Source organism: Urocampus carinirostris, chromosome 19 (genome assembly GCF_059441175.1).
Source record: "Urocampus carinirostris isolate Australia breed hairy pipefish chromosome 19, RoL_Ucar_1.0, whole genome shotgun sequence".
Classification (NCBI taxonomy): Eukaryota; Metazoa; Chordata; class Actinopteri; order Syngnathiformes; family Syngnathidae; genus Urocampus; species Urocampus carinirostris.
In genome coordinates this window covers 26,914,360-26,936,645 of record NC_142367.1, presented here as the reverse complement: position 1 = coordinate 26,936,645, position 22,286 = coordinate 26,914,360, and the positions used below count along the sequence as shown (strand labels likewise).

Sequence of the window (22,286 nt, the reverse complement as noted above, 5' to 3'; positions counted from 1 at the left end):
GGAATCAAAAACGGATTGTAATTCGGGACGGGAGAGCGGACGTGGTTGAGATCATAACAGGCCCAAGCGGGAGAGAAACGGGAGCAAAATACAGGACAGGTTTAAGTCAGGGTCGAAAAAAGGGCTTGCCGTGTAAAAACAGAGTTTGAAACGCATGGTTAAAATAAATGATACTGCCTACGGTAACTGTTCTGCCTTTGACGAACTTCTACAAAATAACACACTCTTGTTTGAATTGTTGTTGAATGATACTGTAGCTATTTCTGTGCGCCTTATACACAACAGAAAATACGGTAGTAACAATTTGAACCGCATAGTCACTACATATGGTAACTGTTCTACCTTTGAGAAAAAGAGTGGTCCTTGACTGCCCTCTTGTGGTTAACATGTTCATCGTTTCAATTTGTGTTCAATTTTGTGGTAAAACCAGATGTCATAATGTTAGGTCCTATGTAATAATTGATTCAAATTTCAATGTATTTAGCTCAGGAGGTTGAGCGCTCGTCTTGGGATCAAGAGGTTGCAGGTTCGATTCCCGGCTCCTCCATGTAATATGTCGAAGTATCCTTGGGCAAGACACTGAATCCCTAATGCCCCCAATAAGAAGGTCTGCGGCTTACATGGCCGATTCCCTATTGCTGTGTGAGTGTGTGTGTGAAGGGGTAAGTGTGAAGCACATTGTAAAGCGCTTTGGGAGCTCTTCATTGACTTGAAATGTGCCATATAAATGCATTTATGCAACCCTAGCTTTTACTGTACTTTGAAATCCATGCGCCTTATAGTCAGTTGCGCCTTCTATATTCAAAAGATATCACAAAGTAACCATTTTTTGGGGTTGTGCCTTAGAATCCAACGCACCTTATACAGTAGGTGGGGCAAACACTCTGCAGGACTAAAGACAGGACGTTCTCTCTGCGAATTTGACGGGACGGTATACTTGTTTTTCTTTCTTCGGCTTATCAGGTGCTTGACTTCCCCCAAGGAGAGAGAGAGGAAGAACTTTCCCAGGCTTCCAGCAGACGGAGTGGGAGGAGATGGAGAGGAAAAGCCACTCTTGAACACTTCCCAAAGACTCCCTCACCCAAAAACTTTCGGAGTCACCTGCCAGCGTCCTCACTCAAAGATCCGTTCCCGTCTTTCCTCTTCCCTCGGGCGCTTCTCCCTCCCTCCCTCTCTCTGCATTTTTCACAGGCTGAGGCATCCATGGACCCTCTGGCTCCGCCGCTCTCGCCAGAGACTCGGAAAGCCGGGAGAACTTTTTGAAGTGCGCCGAGGAGTTGCCGCCACCGGGACCTTTGGGGTTAGCGTCCTCCCCCTCCTACTCGGGTGGTGTCATGAGGGGTCAGGGTCCCTGCAGTTTCCTCGTCCCCTTGGCTCTGCTGGGACTCTTGGCAGGGTCGGTGGACCTCAGCCGGGGTTCCACCAGCGAGGACGAGGACTACTACATGCAGGAGTTGCTGACCAGGGAGCAGTACGCCCGGGTTCAGGTGCCTCACAGACCCCAGGAACCCAAGGAGCATGAGCCTCCCAAGCAGAACAGCAAGAAAACGGCCAAAGGGAAGGTGGACAGAGTCGGTCAGGCAGGTAATACCGCACGATCTTTTCATAAATCAACAGAAAAATGAAGATCCGGCTAAAAGGATAAATACTTGAAGGTAGCGTTGGGTAAAGGGGCAAAGTAGTTTGATATACCCTATGTTTGGACAGGTGGACAATAGGAGTAGGTTCATGGTTAAGCTATTGCCCAAGGCCTGGTCTTAAAATTCAAGTACCGTATATGCTAGGTTTCTGTGATATTTTGAGACTTTTAGATACTATTTAAAAAAAATACATTTGTAGTTCCAAGTTGGGTCTTGTAAGGGTATGAATTCGAGGGTAAGTTTAAGGTTTACGTCATACCAAGATGCTCAAGGTGGCAGTTCTAGCTAAAAGTTGGGTTTCTTTAATGATCTAGTTTCAATGGTCTTGGGTGTGGGTCCCTGAGATGGTTTTATGGAACTGGATACGATTGGGATGGTGATTCCAGATGGGGTTTGTTCAGGAGACTAAAGTGAGGTCTTCATTCTTTTGCTGGCTGAGAGCTATTTTATGTTATGGATTAGTGTAAAGGTCACACAGTTTGATATCTATTACTAGAATAACTGCTTATGATGTTATTACTATGCTATTACCAGGTTAATTGCTAAAAATATGGTTTAACAAGGGTGGCACGATGGATGGGTGTTTAGCAAGCAGCCCCACGGGGCAGAGGTTCAGGGTTCATGTCCAGCTACCGCAACCTCCCTCTGTGGAGTTTGCATGTTCTCCCCGTGCAAATACATGCATTTCAGGGTAATTGGCCGGTCCAAATTGTCGCTAAATGTGAATGAGGGAGTGAATTGTCTGTCTTTGCGTGCCCTGCGATTGGCTGGCAACCAATTGAGGGTGTCCCCTGCCCACTGCCCGAAGATAGCTGGGATGGGCTCCAGCACCCCGCAACCCTACTGAGGATAAGCGTTGCAGATAATGGATGGGTGGAAGGTTTAATAGACACAGTTAACCACTAAAAAAAGAAACATTTTACTAGAAAATCACAATGACCCAGCACTGGTGAGATATTATCAGGACAAGTTCACTGTTCTTAGGGGGCACCAGGTTCGAGACCTCGGATCTACGGCAAAGCCAGGGGTCTCAGGGGCCAGATTACAGCAATAGTAGGTTCAGTTTGTGGATGCTAGGTTCCAGGGTTTAGGTACCGATTTTAGTTTCTGGTCAGGGGTCTCGAACGCGCAGCCTGGGGGATCATTGTGGCCCCCGGGATGATAGTTTGGAACCCCTGCCTTAATTTAAATCAACCAACCAACAGTGGTTAGCACGTTGGCCTAACACAAAAGGTCCCTGGATCGAGACTAGGTGGAAACATTTGTTGGCCTGGTGGGGAATGGTTGCCACCAGGCTGTACTTGCCCAAGACACACCACAAGTAATGGTGACCCTATTTGTTAAAGGATCCAACCAACCAACTGTGGTTAGCACACCGGCCTAACACGCAAAAGATCCCCAGTTTGAGACCAGGAGGACACATACGTTGGCCTGGAGAGGGATGGGCGCCACCAGGCTGTACCGGCCAAGACACACCACAGGAAATGGTGTCCCCATGACTCGTGTGCTAAGGGGATACACCTACCCCATTTTACAATCAAGAGTTTGAACTATAAAGGTCAAGGTTAAAACTGGTCAATGCCATTTTATAAGCTCAACAAAGTTCAAGAACAAAACCTAAAATCCCGACCATACCAATTCACGACTTGTCCTCTCGTCTTTCACGCTTCCTGAATCGGTCCGACAGAGTTTTCGGTTAGGCCGGCGTCCTCCGGGAATTGGGCAGACATCTTAAATCAATCGACGACATGATGGATGTGCCGGCCGAGCGCGCTCAAAAACAACATCCACTCCGCTCTACTCTCAGTACATCTATCAAAGATTTACGGCAGGGGTCTCAATCCTGGGTGAAAACTGCGGCCCACGGGCCACATTTGGCCCGTCAGGCTTCTTCATCCGGCCCACCAAACAAAAAGGGTCAAAATATCATGAAATCATACAGTAAACATAGTACTTGTGTTTTTGTGTTACTGCAACAAACATACTACAAAATGACTATATAACTAAATTTAAATTTAGTGCTTAAAACAGAGACTTAACACATATTTTGTCCTTATTCTGATAAGAAAAATACACCATAGATATACTACAAGGTACTACTAAAATAATACTATGATACAAAAATGTACGGATTTAACAACAGACATACTACAGTAATATTAAAAATTCTAGAAAAAAAATACTAAAAAGATATCCGTATGGAAATATTTAAAAATACTATACAAATAAAAAACAAATACTACAGATTTACTATAAAATTAAACTATGGGAACACTACAAATAAAAGTACAGTAATACCATAAAATACTACAAAATTCATACTGCAGAAATACTAAAAAAAATACACCTTAAGTTATATGACAAAAATATGACAGATATACTACAAAGATTCTACTATGGAAATACCACAAAAATACAACTAAAAGAATACCCCCAAAACAAAACTACAGTAATACTACAACATTATGACTACAGAAATACTTCAAAATAAAAGTAAAGAAATACTTGAAAATACACCTAAGGTAATACGACAAAAATATTACAGATATACTACAAATATTCTAGTATGGAAATACCAGAAGAATACAACTGCAAAAATACTACAATATCAATTCTAGGTAATACTAGAGCAATACTACAAAATGATGAGCATAGAAAGACGACAAATATACTACAACAGTAACGCTAGAGATATCGCAAAAAATCCACTTTAGAAATACAATACTACAAAAATACTAATGCAGAAATACTACAGTCCGGTGCTAGGAATGAAATGGACCAAACCACTTTGAGGAAGTGTTTTGATACTGCGTTGTTTACATTTCTTTTTGTAAATCTAGCATTTTTCAAAAATCCTATTGAAGCCTATCCTGAACATTATTAAGGAAAAGAGAGTTTTAAAAATGCTATCATTTTGGGGGGTGCAGGGGTTGAATTGAAACACCCCCCTTTTTGTCTTTCTGTGAGAAAGGTTAGGTCAAAAATGGAAGAAAAGGCGGATTTTTGCTTACTCAAAGAAAATAATTGAAAAAAAGAAGACAAAAAGTAAAACAAAAAAAAGGATGAGAAAAATAAGAAAAATAGAAAGAAAGGAAGAACAGTTTCTTGCCTAGTTCTACTTGACCAGTGTTACAGGTTGTGCGAGTTTTATTTATCCAAATTTTACACAGCATCGTTTAACTTACTTCATATTGTTGCACTGGTTCCTTTTCTTGTATGAAAATTCCACAAAGTATAGTTGCATATGTCTACTTGACCAGTTGCCTGATTAGAGATTGTGATTCATTCTTTAGAATAAAACTCACTTTCTATTATTTTACATTTGACTTTTGTTCTGGACAAGACATTTGAAGTACAGTAGGCTACGTCTACTTGACCAGTTGTCACAGGTTGTGAGAGTAACGTTGATATGGATTACGGTTTATTTTTGTTGCACTTTTGTTGTTGAGGTGCAATAAATATGACACGCTTCTAGAAACAACTCTTCTCTACTCGACTGACTTCTTTGACATACAACTTTTTAAAGAAACAGAGTTATTTTCCTTTTACTGTGGAGTAGTTTCTTTTTGGAAAAAGTAGTAAGTAACTAGAGATGAACAGCGAGAGCGCTAGTGCGCGCCACACGGTAGCGTCAAAAACACGAGCTGTTTGAACTCTTCATCTTTGGACGGGCGACAGCTGTGTTCAGAACCCGACCTCACGTGTTACCTGTCTGTCTGATTCTGGAATGGAAGCCGGTAAACAGTAAATACTCCAATGGAGGGAAGTTCCTGAAAAGGACCCGATCACGCTTACTTTAGGTTTGTTCCTGTTGTCGGTCCGTCAGCAAACCTCTGTTTTCACAAGGCAAGCATTTTTGACTGACTCTCGTCCGTTACGTTTTTTCACCCGTTCGTTCCTGTTTTACCCGTTTGTCTTTGGCTACGACCCGTTTTTTTTTTTTAATTTTTTTTTTTTTTTACCCCGACCACGTTCTGTTCTCCTGTCCCGGCTAACGACCTGTTTTTCCGGCTACTACGCTACGATCTCCCGCTCCGGGAGATCCACTTCCGCATTCCAGTGAGCACCGTATCGCAGGCGCTGCCTTTCCTCTATATCTCAATAAACTTGTGATTAATGTTACGCATCTGGGTCCTCCTTCCGTTCTGGTCGTGACCCATATTCTACTTCCAGGAGTGCTTTTTAAATCACTATAAAGTGTTACCTCTACTTACGAATTTATTTGGAAGTAGCTTTGTAACCTGAAAATTTCCTAAGTAAAATCGCCTTTTGAATGTAAATGTGTTAATCCGTTCCGAGCCCTGCAAAAATATATTTTTTAAAAAAGAGCATCTGAACGCGAAACAAATACGTATTAAAATTAGATTTCCGCACAATTAGACACATCATTTAAAAAAAATAAAAAGAAATAAAATATGTATTTACATTTTAACCGTGGACACGAAGAGCATGCCGGGATTCATGCAGCACACCGGTTGCCAGGTAGAACTCTGGGAGCGGCGCATACTGCACTGTACTTTTGACTTGAGAAAATTAGAGAAGATGAAACCGTACTCTTACTCTGCTACATTAGGCTACTTCGAAGCCGTTACTTACATTTCCTCCACGTAAATACGCATCTGCCGGTCTATGCTTTTGATTTTGTTTCTTTTATTTAGATTTAACCAGTGATCCAAACAACCACTAGGTGGCCCTCTTGAGTAGGAACATTTTTTTAACTATATTTCATTTCACATCTTTTCATGTAGATCAGGGTTCTCAAACTATTGCCCCTCAGGATGATAGTTTGAAGCCCCCTGCCTTAAAATGAAAGTTATAGGGACAGTGTGTTGAATTTGACATCCAGATGTTGCCGTTTTGTGTCGTGCAACCAAAAATGAGTGCTACAAAGCACAAAGGGAAAAAAAACAATTATAGGCGCAATATGACCCCCCAAAAAATGAAAAAAAAGCCTTGTTACTTTTAAAAAGAAAAATAAATAAAAGAAAAAAGAATTGTCAAAAATAAATAAATATTTCAAAATGAGTAGGTTCTGTTTTTTGGGGGGTAGCAAGATGGCAGACAATAAAATCAGCTCTCTTGTTGAGTCTAATACAAAATTCTCGACCTACAAGTAAATTAAAAAAATACACATTTATACAATGTATTTTTGCTTATTTAAAATCAAGTGTTTTTTTTTTACCAATAAGAAGAAATAAATAATATATACCATCACTTTAAGTGCAGTTTATGGATAAACATATTACTGATTGATTAACATTATTGTTTTGTTGATCTTATTTCGTACAAAAATCATTTCAAAGCTATTTAAGAGCGTTTGAATGTTTATTTCAGTGTTTTTTTGTGGAAAATCCCATCCGGCCCAATCTCACCTGGACCCCAGCTTCCAAGGCCCCTAACCCAATTTCATTTGAGACCCCTGATCTAGATGTTTACCCATGCATTTTCCAGGAAGCCATTTTCTTGAATTATTTATGTATTTAGGGAACTAAAAGCCACGAGTGATACATAGCTTAGTGTACAATTTCCATCTATCCATCTGTTATCTGCACCGCTTATCCTCAGTAGGGCCGCGGGGGTGCTGGAGCCCATCCCAGATATCTTCGGGCACTGGGCAAGGGACACCCTCAACTGCTTGCCGGTCAGTCGCATGGCACAAATAATTCACCTGACATGCATGTTTTTGGAATGTGAGAGGAAACAAGAGTGCCCAGAGGAACCCCAGGCAAGCACAGGGAGAACATGCAAACTCCACACAGGAGGTTCGATCTCATGACCTAACCACTGCGCCGCCCTAGTGTACAATTTGATACTCTAAATAAAGAACAACAGATTTAGCTTCCAATATCAGTTTGATCTCATGCCCTTGTGTGTAACGGAACTATGAACTGTATGCGCAGTGTATCTAGCTCTAGCCTCAATTATTTATATTTTTAATCCACAGAAGGTTCACACGAACAAACTGAGTACACAGACTGACAATTATCATATGAATCCCACTCCAATGCGCCTTTCAGGACACCGCTTTAGACAGAATACCAAACAATCATAAGGAGGTCAGGCGACAGTGAGTTCCAGAGCTGGGGGGCAGACTGGCCGAAAGCTCTACTCCCTATGGAGGTGAAATTGGCAACGGGCACAGTGAGATGGAGGGAGGAGGAAGAGAATCTGGCGTGGCAATGTGAGGGAGGTAAGGTTGTGAATGGCTATGTAGGTGTGCAGCAGGATTTTGCAGTTGGTTCTTTGGTTTATTGGGAGCTAGTGGAGTTGAAGGACAGGGGGGTGATGGTGAGTTACACAAATTACTAGGACTTGTCATTTCTTGTTGATTGGATGGACTGAGGATCTAATGAAATATTTTTTAAAGTACCAATAAATATGACACAGCTACAGTGACTCAGTTCTTGTGTGGTTTTTTTTCACCTAGTACTTTTACTTTTACTCGTCGTTTTACTTGGATTTGAGTAATATTATTCTGAAGGTACAGGGTCTGCAAAGATCAACTGAAAACGCGTTAGCTGCCGCCGCCAACGTTGACCCGAAGCGTTGCGAGGATAAAGACTTTCAGATGTGCGGCGAATTGTTATCACATGCTTGCACTCTTGACGTCGAGCCGAATACCGAAAAAAGAAAAAAAAAGAAAAAAGAAGAAAAGAAAAAATGTTCTTCTCGTTTCGTCTCGGGTGGAATGCGACTTCCAAGCCCGGTCGTGCCTCTCTGCTGTTTGATGGATGAAGGACCGGGCGATACCGGAGCGTCGATCCCTGACTCAAACTCTTTTAACTTAAAGCCCCAGTGTGTAATCATTGACCACGACTCAGTTCCGTAACGACTAATTGTTCCTGCTGTTACCGTTACTGAGGGTCAAAAACCGTGCTTTACTTTGAAGGAATTCAGACGAGGCGTTTCGGACAGGTCTTTACTTCGGTGTAACCAGCAAGTCAATTATAACACACACAACTGTTTTAGGGAACACACTAGGCATGCTCGATAACTTTGGCATCATGGGTAATGTAGTTCTCTTGGGTATGGCTCAGAGGCATGGGGTTTGAGAGTACACGAGCGTATTAGGTCTTTGAAATGAGACGTTTGTGTAGTACGTGTCTGGAGTGATAGAATGAGATTAAGGAATGAGGAAGTAAAGAGAAGAATGAGAGAGCTTGCTGTGAGGGTTGATGAAAATGTTCTAAGATGGTTTGGACATATGGAAAGAATGGATGAAGGTTGTTTGACGAAACAAATATGCAGCGTGGGAGTGTTGGGAAATAGAATGAATTGTTTTACTGAGGACTTTTCTTGTGAAGTACAGTAGTATATGTCTACTTGACCGGTTGTCACAGGTTGTGAGAGTTAAATGTATTAGACACACTTTATATCGTTTACTGCGGATAGTTATTATATTGTTTACGGTTTATGTTTGTTGTACTTCTTCTGTTTGCGTGGTGCAATAAATAATTAAAGGTTCTTTAACTCAACTAGCTGTTTTCTATTCAACTGATTGATACTGCTCAGAAAATTTCAAATTCTTCAAAGTACTTTCGATGGTATACAGTTACTTACTATAGAGTAATTCAATTACTAACTCAGGTACTTTTTGGAAGAATTAGGAAGAAACTATAACTCATTTTGAAAGTAACGTGCAAACAAAACCAGTGCCGCAGAGCACAGCACAGCGCAGCAGCAAGATGCCAGACAAACACGGCGTCGACTATTAAGTAAGGAATCCACTAGGCAAAATACATTTCTCGACCTGATTTTTTTTTTTTAGCAAAATGAACATTTGTATGATACTTTATGTATTTTTTGCCCAATATCCATTCTGTTTTCATGAAACGATTGAAAGTTTTTGGTACCACTAGGAGGCACTAAATATGACACACTGTCCCTTTAAAGATGAAGAGATAAGAATGCTAATATGTTCCATCTCTTTCAGACAAATCGTCCAACAAAAAAGCTGAAAACAATAAGAAGGGCAACCCCAAGAGCCCCAATGGCAGCTCAGAAGAAGGACAGACGAAGCGCTATAAAGACGGTAAGTGGAAGAATCTCTTTCAACTCTTCCATGAAGATACCTTTTGTGCCTTTTTTGTCAAAGCAGGGAAAATTCTTGTTCGTGGCATAAAACAACAAGCACTAATTACTAAAGGAAACAAGATGTTTGCACAGAATAACAGCTGTAGAACACTACATAGTATATGTCATGATTACCGATGTGACCCGGTTGTGCCTGCTCTTTTGGCGCCAACCGCTGAGGGTTCTGAATGGTTCCCTGTCCCTATTTAAACACATTCCTGTCAATCCCCTGTTGTCAGTCCGTCTGCGAACCTCTGTATGCAAGCCTTTTTTGACCCTGATCCCGTCTGTCCCATTTTTGCTCCCGTTTACGACCTGTTTTGTCCCCGACCGTGTCTGCTCTCCCGTCCTGGCTTACGACCCATTTCTGATCCCGACTATGTCTACTCTCCCGTCCTGGCTTACGACTCGTTTCCGACCTTGACCACACTTTGTCTCTCAGAGCTGGCTACCGACCCGTTTTTCCATCCCTGACGCCGCCACGGCTCGCAACGGAAAATCCACTTCCGTGTTCGGATCGCAGTCAGAGTCCGACTTGCTTCCCGCGTCCAAGCGAACACCGGATGGTCCTCTTTCTTTCAATAAGAACGAGTGGTAAACGTTACGCAATTGGGTCCTGTTTCCGTTCTGGTCCTGACAGTATATTGTAGAATATAGTGTCGCATGACACTAACAATTGTGATCCTCCATCAAACATTTTTTGTAGCGCGCATTGTTTACACGAATTCTTTGTTTTTATTCCACATTGTCTGTCTTGCTGTGAGTAAATAGGTGCAGCATCATGTTTGCAAAGGTTTAGAACTTGACGGGTAGGATTTCATTCAATGTACTAGAATTTTATGTAAAGTAAATCATGACAGACTTTAAGTTTGCATTGGAAACAAATGTCACTCTCTATACCATTCATACAATGCGACCCCTAACCACTTCCCTTTCCATACCATCTTTTGTATAGCTTGAAATATAAAAAGGAAAAATAGGGTGATCATTTTTATTCATTAGTATTATTTCCCTATAGTCTTGTAATATGAGCCCATGTAAATACGCAGGAGATCTGGCTATTAAGTCACGTTAAAAATAAAACTTGAGAGGTATGGTCACGTCACAAGATCTTCAGAAGTGACCAAGATAGTTCTCCATGGCCCAATCCAAGGGGGCAGAAGAAGAACTGGGCCCACACCATGAAGGAATGGACTGGTGCCAAGAACAGTGGAGAAAGCTGTCCAGAGTTGCATCCTCACCAGTTCCCTGACGACCTTAAAGGATCAGTGAAGCGCGAGGTGGGCCTTCAAGTCTGGAAAATACGTTAGTTGGCCGTTTCTACCATGTCTTCACGAGGTCATCTCGTGTTGGTTTTCACCCGGGGGGTCTCGTGCGACACGTAAGACTTTCTTGTGGGTACGCCGCGCAGATGTTTTACGACCACGCGGTTCTTCCGAAGGATCTCACACAGATGCCCTTCATGATTTACAGCTCGGCCCCCAGACTTAAAACCTCGGTGGGCCTGCTCTTCATACTCCGTTCAGGCAGCCTATGTGTTCAGCGGCCACAGACGCTGAACTCTGCCCACTAAAAGAAAAGTGGATGTAGTAGTGACGGCAGTATGGGCAGCGCAAACGCTATCGCATTCATATAACATTGTCTATGTCGGCAGACACTAGTGTGAACTCTCCTGCCCCCTACAGCACACAGTGTGTGATTCTTTCCCTTTTTAGAGAAGCGACTCTTTTGTATTGACTGACTAAAAACAGACGGTTCTTTTCGGCTCCCAAGCGGCTCTTCAGACCGGTCATATATGGATTAAGGCAATAAAAACGATGACGTAAAAGTATGCACAAAATGACCTAAAAAGAGGGAAAATAAAGCAAAAAAAGAAAAGACAGAGAAAATAGAAACAGTAAAAAAAATCGAAAAAAGTAAAAAGGGACAAAAGAGAAAAACAATAGGAAGAAAAAATAAGTAAAGAGCTAAGGAAAAATAAACAAGAAAAAATAAGAGAAAAAATAGATCATAAAAACATAAGAAAAGGTAAAAGAATTAGAAAAAAAAGAAAATAGAGAAGAAAACAAGGGGAGTAAGGAGTCAACAGGTCTGAAAAAGAAACAAACAAAAAAAAGAATAAATGACAAGAACAAAGCAGGAGATAAATGGGGGAAAACGCAAGAAAACAAACAAGAAAGGGAAAAAGGAAAGGATTGGGGGAGGGGGACTTTGATCAGAATCTTACCAATAAAAGAGAAAAGAGAGGTGAGTAGAGAAGAGAAAAGAGAGAAAAGATAGAAATAAATTTTAAATAGCTAAAGTAATGTGAGAACAAATATAAAATAAATAATACAAACATACTACTACAAAAATGCTAAAAAATGCTGCAAATATACTGCTCTGTAAATACTTCTACAGAAATAACAAGAACATACCTGTTAAGGGTTTGGGGGTGAATGATGAACCCATGTGGAGGAGGCGGGAATTGCAGGCAGAGCTTCTCGAAAAGGAACAAAGCACCAAACAAACAAAATCTCCAAACAAGAAACTACGAACAAAAAAACAAACGTGACAAAGTTCAAACTACAAACGACTGGAAATGGAAACTGCAAGGAAGAACGTAACAAAGAAATATGGTCCGGAAATGAAAATGAGCGAGGAGGACAGAAAAACGGTCTCATCGTTGAACACACCTGTGCCCAGTTCAAAACATCAGTGGGGGCCCTCTAGCGGTGGGAGGTATGCCAGACCCTAACGATACCGCTACAGTCATACTGAAATACAAATGTACCGCTACAGAAATATTACAACAGAAGTACACCAATCTACTACCATCAAAACACTTCAAGAGTACTACATAAATACTGTGAAAATAATGCTATATAAATACTACAAAATACTACAGCAGAAACACTACAAAAATAAAACTTAAAATAAAATCTGCAGAAATACCATCGAAATACTTCCAAAATATGTTTACAGAAAGTATACAAAAATACTACAACAGTAATCCTAAAATACAAAAATACTACGAAAGAAATACAACAACAGTAATACTACAAAAATACATATACAGCAATACTACAAAACTACTATAGATATACTACACAAATACAACTACAGTAATAGTACAAAAATACATACACAGCAGTACTACAAAACTACTATAGATATACTTCAAAAATACAACTACAGTAATACTACAAAAATACATATACTACAAAACTACAACTACAGTAAAACTACAAAAATACGACTGCAGAAATACAACAAAATACTAAAGAAACTACCATAATATAACAAAAATATGATGGAAAAGCTACCAGACTAACAGTAGTAAAAATTTTAATAAAATGAGGCAAATTATTCTTTATTTATCATATTAGGTTTTTTTTTAATTTATTTTGAAATACAGGAAAATAAGTCAATGCAATAATACTGCTGTGGTAGTTATGAAAGATAAAATACAAAAAAAACTAATAAAATAAATAAACAATTCAATTATTTTGTCGGTTTGCAAAATGGGGAAAGGAACATATATTTCAACTTGTTTATAAATCTTGATTTGTGAGCGTGTTCGTATGTGGCTTATAAACTCTGAAAAAGATTAACCGATTTTCGGGAAATTCTACACAGTTGTACTCTAGGCCTCTTGGAGTGTTTTTAGCTAGTTTTGGTTTCAAGGGACCCCCGATTGACTGAGAGAAACGTATGCAAGTGGGTCCTGTCTCCGTTCCGGTCTTGACACCAATAAATACCAACAAAATCAAGAAACATCTGTATTCCTGTACAAGGATCTGCAAGTGGCCATGTGGCTCTTTGGCACTCCCTAGTGGCTCCCTAGGACTTTTATTAAAACAAACCACAGCCCGACAACCTCGCCCAAGTAGAATGCTCGGCATCGCCAAGCCTGCCAAGGCCGCTGAAAGCGAAAAGAACAGTTTAGAGTCGGATAAACGGGGTCCAGAAAAGAGGTCGGCAACGGGAATCAGACAGAACACATGGCAGGATAGAATCAGATAAACGGGGACCAGAAAAGAGGTCGCGGCGGGAATCAGACAGAACACGGGGCAAGATAGAGTCGGAGAGTCACAAAAGCTTGCCTAGCTGGGAGCATAGGTTCGCAGACGATCTGACGAGTGTTTCAGGAAGGCAGGGGTTTAAAAAGAGTCCAACAGCCAATCGGGGTCCGTGGCTGTTGGCGCATCAGTAATCGTGACAAAAATGTGAAAAATGATGTGATATGTCTTTTCCTCTACGCAGCAATTTAGATTTCAGTGTTATCATTTCAAGAAATGTTCAAGTTTGAAGGCTTCCTCTCTTGGAACGAGAGCACATTCGGCCGGTGTTATGCAAGCGCTCGTAAAAAGAAACCTCTTTGTCTGGCTTCACGTACACTTTTCACACTCGTGCTGTAAAAAGGATAAATCACGCCGTTAGAATGTTCCAACTTTGGCCCCGATTCTTCTTCTTCTATTGCGGCGCAAAAACATCTTCCAATCTTCTCTCTCTTTTTTTTGCTCCCGCTTCCAGCTGCAAAATGAAAACCTTCCTCCAAACTATGCGACTTTTTATTCCCTCCCCGTTTGTTTTTTCAAAAGAAGCGAATCCAGAAAATTGGTCACAAAAGTGAGTATACCCTTAAGTTAAAGTTCCCGGAGTTCGATATATTGTGAACCGCCTCGGTCCTCCTGTCAGGAGCAGAACGGGGACAGGACCTACTCGCGTCGCGTTTCATTTCATCACGTTTTATCGGAAGAAAGAGAAAGGGTTGCGCCCGCCGTTCGGTGATTGCCGGACGCGGGAAGCAGGTCGCTCTGAACGGGGAAGTGGGACTTCCGTGGCGAGCGCCGGCGGTATCGAGAACGGAAAAACGGGTCGGTCGCCGGGACGGGAGAGGAAAAACGTCAGAAGCGAGTCGTGAGCCAAGAAAGGAGAGCGGACGCGGTCGGGGACAAAAACGGGTCGAAGCCGGGGGACAGACGGGAGCAAAAAACAGGTGGGAGTCAGGGTTGAAAAAGACTTGCCTAGTGTTCACTAAGGTTCGCAGACGGACTGACAAAAGGGGACAGATAGGAGTGGGTTTGAATAGGGACAGGGAGCCAATCAGAGTCCCAGGCAGTTTGCGCCAAAGAAGCGGGCACAGCTGATCCACATCGGTAATCGTGACACATTAACCCCAAATGAATCAATAAAACCTTTCGTGTAACATGAATGAAATGTTTTACCCAACACCGTATGGTTATGCTCTTTTGTTCAGAGTGTCCTCCCATGGGATTGGAAACGCTGAAGATCGACGACTTCCAACTCCACGCCTCCACCATCAAACGTTACGGCCTCGGTGCGCACAGAGGGAGGCTCAACATACAGGTTGGGTATTTCCTGACGGACGGGAGGAATTGGACGGATTTTCCGCTCCGGAGTATAAGTCGCAGCAAACAAAAAATGCATTACTAGAAAGGAAACACCGTACATTTGTCACACCGGAGTATAAACAGGAAGACAGAAAAAACATATATAAGTCGCTCTGGAGTGAAAGTCGCACTAGCCAAAAAAATGCATCATTAGGAAAGAAAAAACATAGATAAGTCGCAACGGAATATAATATAAAAACATATATAAGTAGCACCGGAGTATAAGTCGCATTTTCAGGGGAAATGTAAATGATAAAACCCAACAGCAAAAGCATACATGTCATCTTAAAATGCAATTTAAAATAAAAGAGAACAACATGCCGGATTGTCAAGAACCGGAACAGGATCAGGACCCAAACGCGTGACGTTTCTCACACAAGCCTTTTATTTTAGGGAAATGGGGAATCATGCACGTAAGACAGCGGTCTGGCGTGGAATGACAGGAAGCCAGAGGCCGACCAGATCGATACCAATTGCCCGAGTAGATATCAGACAGACGGGGTCGATACCAGACAGAACGGGACAGACAGGATTGATAAGGATATCGAAATAAACAGAACAAACTAGACGGGAACAAAAACCGGAGAGAATAATAAACGGGACAAAACTAGACGGGAACGAAACTGAGAACCAATATTAAACGGGACAAAAAATAAACAGGAACAATACCGGACAGGAAATACCAACAGGAAACAGGACAGAGTCAAAACCCACATCTTGCGGGGGCAGAGGTTCGTTGACAGACTGACAAAGGAAGGGTGAGAGCACTGAGCTTAGACAGACAGAAAGCCAATCTGTCATTGACATGCCTGTTGATTTCAGTCATGACGTAACATATTAAGATGAATTCTTCCGATAACATGCTTACCAAACTCATCTTTTCATTTCAAATCACAAAATCCAGTGAAACAATTTGCCGTTCCCGTCTTCCGGTTCTACTTCTACTTATCGTCACCTCAGCTTTCTTCATTTGACTATTTTCAGCTTGTCATCTACAGAATATGATTTTCTTCTCAGTGCCATTTTTATTCAGTTGTTTTTATAAATATGAAATCTCTTTTGAGCAAGTTGAAAATGTTTACTTTGGCGAAATGGTCCCTTCTCAAGGTTTCTTCATTTTCCTCATGTTGAGGTTTTCGAGTTTTTCCTTGCCCTCATGTAGGTTTTAGATCAGGGGATGCTCTCATAATAGTCTGTGGTTTGCAAAAGTCTGTGGTCCGTGCAGCCCTTTGAGACTGTCCCTTCTGAAGGTTTCTTCATTTTCCTCACGTTGAGGTTTTTGAGTTTTTCCTTGCCCTCATGTAGGTTGTAGATCAGGGGATGCGTCATTTCGCAAAAATCAATATTTTTAACTTACTCAAAAGTGATTTTTATACAAGGTGTAAATTCTCTGTGCTTTACCGATCGATTACATTTCCCCCCAAAAGAAGTTATTTTAGTGACGTATGCTGGGGGAGGGGGGTTATTTTTCGGCATCATCAACACAGGTCAGTGAAAAAATTGACGTGAAGCCCTGCCCAGTTAAATTTTCCGTCCAGGTGGAGTAAATTCCCATTTGTATTGCCCAATTTTAGACGGGCCTTTATGAGAACGAGCTCCACCAGGGGTCCCGCGGGGTGCGCCTGGAATTACCGGAAAACCCTATCAGGATGATCGGGCGGCAGTAGCTCAGGAGGTAGAGCGCTCGTCTTAGGATCAAGGGATCCCAGTTCAAATCCCGGCTTGTCCGTGTTACATGTCGAAGTGTCCTTGGGTAAGACATTGAACCCCCAATTACCCCCAATAAGCAGGTTAGCGTCTTACAGGGCTGCAATACAAGGCCGCTATTGGGAAATGTGGAACACATTGTAAAGCGCTTTGGGAAGTCATTGACTTGAAAAGCGCTAGAGAAATGCACATCATTTCATTAATTTTCCGTCCACGTGGAGTAAACGCCCATTCGTATCGCCCTTTTTTAGGCGGGCATTTACGAGGACGACCTCCACGACGGGGCCTGGTGCGCCGGCAGGGACGACCCCCTGCAGTGGTTGGAGGTCGACGCCAGGAGGCTGACCAAGTTCACGGGGGTCATCACGCAAGGTCGAAGTTCACTCTGGTCGTGAGTACCAACAGATGCCCGCCCCGTCGGGAGCAAATCGGGGGCCAAGATAAGGCCCCCCGGTGCTTCAAAAATGTGACGTTTCGACTATATTCAGGTCTGTGGTTGACTCGTCTCGGCCGACGTACGGTAGAGGAAAAAAAATAACAAAATGAAAAAAAATCAGAAAAAAAGATAATGGAAACTAACCTGCGGAAGCTTTATATTTTTGGGGCAATCTTAGCTGAGACACTCCATATCCATTTGGTCTCCGGGCTTCAAATCTTTCCAAGAGCTCCCTTCACTCTTTCTGGGTACTGTCTGAGACGTTTCCTTGTTTCTGAAGGTGTGTTGCAAATTAAAAAAACAAAATCAAACACAATTTTACAGTCAAACGCTTCCTTCCTTTGGGTTGGCCGCAAAATCTGTCACGGTTGCCGTGGCGCCCAATTGGCCCCGCCCATGGACACCAGCTAAACCGCGTTGACAGATTGCTTCCTTGGAGTATTTAAATGCTGTCCTGAGAGTCGCCTTTTGTCGGAGCGTCTGCGAAACTCCTGCTAAACTCTGTTGTGAATCCCCGTTTTTGCCTGTGTTTTTGCTCTTGTTTTGCCAAGCCCTGTGATTCTCTGTTTTTTTTGCCTGTGTTTTGCTCCGGTTTTGTTCTCGCCCCGATCTGTTGTATTTTGACCACTTCCCTGTTCCGGTCAATCCACTTCCGCGACCATCGATCCCCGGATCGAGTGTGCGCTCATTCCTCTTCCCTCTGATAAACTGCGAGTAACGTTACGCGATTGGGTTCTGCTTCCTTTTTCCTGTTTCATGACAAAATCAGAACAAAACTAATCTATTTCGAAAGCAATACACCGAGTAGATTTTTATTCATAAATGCAAATGACAGAAATTGGCCTCCAAAATTGTGGCTACATTTGCTTCAGTTGTCCTAATTGGAGAAAAATACATCAGTTTCTTTTCTTTTTTTTGGACTTGTAGACGTCGAAAAAAAAACGCTGTTTGCACCATCCGAGGTCGGTGTCAGAACGCAACAGAGCCCGAGACAGAATTTCTGGCAATTAGCTCTTCGGTCCGTGTAGCTTGCCGAGCTTCTCTCCACGGAAGCCCTTCATTAGTCGAGTCGGGAATTCCTCCGGGACAAGACCGCCCGATGTCTTTATCGGAAAGCTGAGGAATCTCCAACAAACTAAAGCCTGCGTGTACACCACGGCATTCGTACGCATGATGGGACGTTGCTGACCTCATTTACTGTGAGAGTCCAGCACGACGTTGTCCAGTACTGTTAGCTACTTTCATGTTTTGTATCACATAAGTCAAACCTACACAGTGGTACCTCTAGTTACTATGTTTCAGGTTACAAAGTACCTGAATACCTCTAGTTATGAAGGTGTTTCAGCATACGCAGTCAAAAATACAGTTCTACCTGGCAACCCGGTATGCTCTTCGTGTCGCCAGTTAATGCTAAAAGGTAAATACATATTTTCATTATTTACTTTTTTATGTGTTTTTACATGAAGTGCCTCTCTTTTGATGTTTATTGTGCGGTCATCTAATTTGATCATTTATTTGTTTGCTCTTTTATGATTTGTTTGAAAAAAACATCATACTTTTGTGGTTCTGAGAACGGATTAGCGCATTTATATTGAAAAGGCGTCTCTACTTACAAATGTTTCAGGTTACAAATTGTCATGAACCGGAACAGGATAAGGACCCAGATGCGTGACGTTTCTCACACAAGCTTTTATTTTACGGGAAATGGGGAGTCATGCGCGTTAGGCAGCAGTCTGGCGTGGAATGAGAGGAAGCTAGAGGCCGACGAGATTGATACCAATTCCGGAGCAGATATCGGACAGGACAGGACAGACAGGATTGATGTCAAAAAAGGATAACAAAATTCAACAGGACAAACTAGACGGGAACGAAACTGGAAACCGATATTAAACAGGACAAAATGAACGGGAACAATACCGGACAGGAAATACCAACAGGAAACTTTGATTGAGTCAAAATCCACATCTTGCAGAGCAGAGGTTTGTTGACGGACTGACAAAGGGAGAGTGGGAGCACTGAGCTTAAATAGAAGGGAAGCCAATCTGTCAACGAGCCGCAGCTGGCGCCACACGGGCAGGGCCAATTGGGCGCCATGGCAACCGTCCATGTATCATTTTTTACAATATCTACAGAACTTTAAAATCGAATTCTAAGCTGACCGGTAGCCAATGTCGGTTAGGTCAAATCTTAAAAGCCAAATGATGACTCATTTGGGTGGATCAGGTCACATATCTATTGCTATTTTGCTCTGCCTATCAAATGATGAATACCACCTATTTGTATTTGATTCCGTGGAATTGTCTTTATCGTGATTGATAAGAATTGGATTTTGTTGTTCGGGACCAGGAGCGATTGGGTGACGTCGTATAAGGTGATGGTGAGCAACGACAGCCACGCTTGGGTTTCGGTCAAGAACGGCTCCGAGGACATGGTGAGAAGGACTTTTGCCTACCTACGCTTAATGCCAATATTGATAGTGGTAAACATGGCCGATCTCTTATGGAGGATTTATAATCAGGAACAAGAGTGAGACATTTATAGAAATGGAACGTCCCAAAAGCAAAGGACGTAACATCATCGCCAGTTTTTTATCTAAAAATCGTGAAAGCCGAAAGTGAGATGCGACGCGAATAGCGCAACGTTTCAAAAAAGTTTTCCTCGGTGATTTAGAAACTAGTATTGTCACACATAAGAACACAAAACAGGCATGGACTGCACAACACGTAGTTAGGGCAGACAAGTGGGAGCTTTGATGCCGGAGGCTCGTCCCCTCTAAGTCAAACTCCCACCTTTTGTCTCTTTCATGAATCCATTCATTCATCTCTGAAGAGCGGTATGACGCTTTACACCGAAAAACAACGTCGACCAAACGATGAAGGTGCTGCATCTGAGTCGGATCAGGGGGCTTCACCTGCTACTAGTAACCATGGAAACCATCTGTTTCATGTGGGGGAGCAAACTCCTGTCCTAAAAAACAGTCTAGCGATAGATGGACGCCCCCAGACTGTACTGGCCTAAGACACACAACAGGAACTGGTACCCTGACAACCCTGGCGGTTAACCATGAACTATGGCACTGTATAGCACGTACAAACTAAAATCCAACCGCAAACCCTATCAACGCTAACGACCCTGCAGAATCGAGAAGCTCAGTGACTATCGCTAACTCTAATACTCGATCTTATAAATGTGACGGACTTTGCTTCATCCGGGTCGCCGGGGGAGTCGTCGGGTCTCTCGGACCCTCATATGTCTTCTCTGCGCTAAATGCCACACGGCAACATTTGTCCCTTCAAATGCCAAAAGGTGCAACGGGCGTGGGTGTCGTAAACCTTCTCAATTTTAATGACATTAAACAAGGAGTGCGAGAGCGGGACCACGTTTCGCATGATAAGTTTTCTTGCCTGTCTTGTCTCCGACTAAATATTTGACTTAGAAAAAGAGCTGAAGAGAGCGGTTGGGTTGAGGACTTGGATTACAAAAATTGCAAAATAAAAGGTATACCCTGGGTCCGAGATTAGGATACAGTCATCCCTCAAACAAGCATCGAAAAATAGCTCACCCCTGTCCTATAGCAAAGAGATTGGCCAAATGGAAAATGAAACTTAACTTGTTGGGATTTTCCGGTTGAGTAAGGAATGCCATCTTCTCAACAAACCTTCGTTCAAACTGGATCTAGCTGGCTTTTGCAGGTGTCCCGATAAGAGTATGTCAAGAACCAGAACAGGATCAGGACCCAAACGCGCGATATGTATCTTTTTTACTCTGAAATTAAAAGGGACAGTGTATTACTAAGTGCCCCCTAGTGGTAGAAAAACAATGATGATAAGTAAAAATACATAAACTATCCAGTACAGTGTGTTTGGAGCACAACCCAAAGAAAAGCTCCGATAAGGCTGTCTCCAAATATCCTTTTTTGACCTAGTAAAAGGTATTATAAGATATCTAGTTGATAAAAAAATCATTTAGATCATAAAATAATGAAATTTATATAATGTCATGAACCAGAGCAGGATCAGGACCCAAACGTGTGATGTTCTCACACAAGCCTTTTATTTTATGGGAAATGGGGAGTCATGCACGTTATGCAGCGGTCTGGCGTGGAAAGACAGGAAGCCAGAGACCGACGAGATCGATTCCAATAGCCCGAGTTGATATCAGACAGATGGGGTCGATACCGGACAGGACGGGACTGATAGGATTGATATAGAAACAGGATATCGGAATTGAACAGGGCAAACTAGACAGGAGCGAAAACTAGAGAGAATAATAAACAGGACAAAAATAGACAGGGACGAAACTGGAAACCAATATCAAACAAAAGTAAATGGGAACAATACCGGATTGGAAATACCAACAAGAAAACAGGATCAAGTCTTGGGGGGGTAGAGGTTTGGACAGGACAGGACAGACAGACAGGATCGATAATGAAACAGGATATCGAAAAAAAACAGGACAAACAAGACGGGAACGAAAACTGGAGAGGATAATAAACAGGACAAAAATAGACAGGAACGAAACTGGAAACCGATATTAAACCGATATAATTTACATGACAAGAAAATTCGAAATAAATGAAAGAACAAAGAACATTGTTGACAGGAGAAACTGTCGTTTGTGCATTTGTAGTTAAAAAGAAAAATGAGAAACTGTGTGTGAAAAAGGGAGTTGGCAACAGTGGAATTCTTTAGAGAAGCACACATTTTGAGAACTGTTCCAAACAAATGCCAACAAAGCTTAATGTCCAGCCCAAAAATGTTGTTACCTTGATGAACGAGGCCGGGTTTGTGGGTCACGTCTTGTCCAGCGCCAGGAAGCATTTGAGGGACCACAGAAGATCCAAAGATCTCGCCCTGCGAACCAACGCACCTCCGTCAGGAACAAGAAAGTGAGGGTTAGGTTTATACGATTGAATACAAATGACATATCATGCAAAAGACATTCACTGACTGTGCTGTGGTGCGAGGTCAGGGCACCCTGGTGGAACATCTTGTCTACAGGAACGGCGGGAACGGGACCTACGGCTAATTGGAT

The 22,286-nt window shown here is 42.3% G+C and overlaps 1 protein-coding gene across 1 annotated transcript in view; it reads left to right on the top strand.

Moving 5' to 3' along the window:
* Positions 1 to 1,047: 1,047 nt before the first annotated feature.
* The window catches only part of cpxm2 (carboxypeptidase X (M14 family), member 2), a 39,878-nt gene continuing 18,639 nt past the window's right edge, over positions 1,048 to 22,286 (top strand). Inside the window, exons 1-5 of the mRNA XM_088324290.1 lie at positions 1,048 to 1,584; positions 9,574 to 9,672; positions 14,956 to 15,065; positions 17,068 to 17,207; positions 19,599 to 19,683. Of these exons, the coding sequence (XP_088180416.1) occupies positions 1,335 to 1,584; positions 9,574 to 9,672; positions 14,956 to 15,065; positions 17,068 to 17,207; positions 19,599 to 19,683 (684 nt within the window). The 5' untranslated portion in view covers positions 1,048 to 1,334. The remainder of the gene's footprint in view (positions 1,585 to 9,573; positions 9,673 to 14,955; positions 15,066 to 17,067; positions 17,208 to 19,598; positions 19,684 to 22,286) is intronic.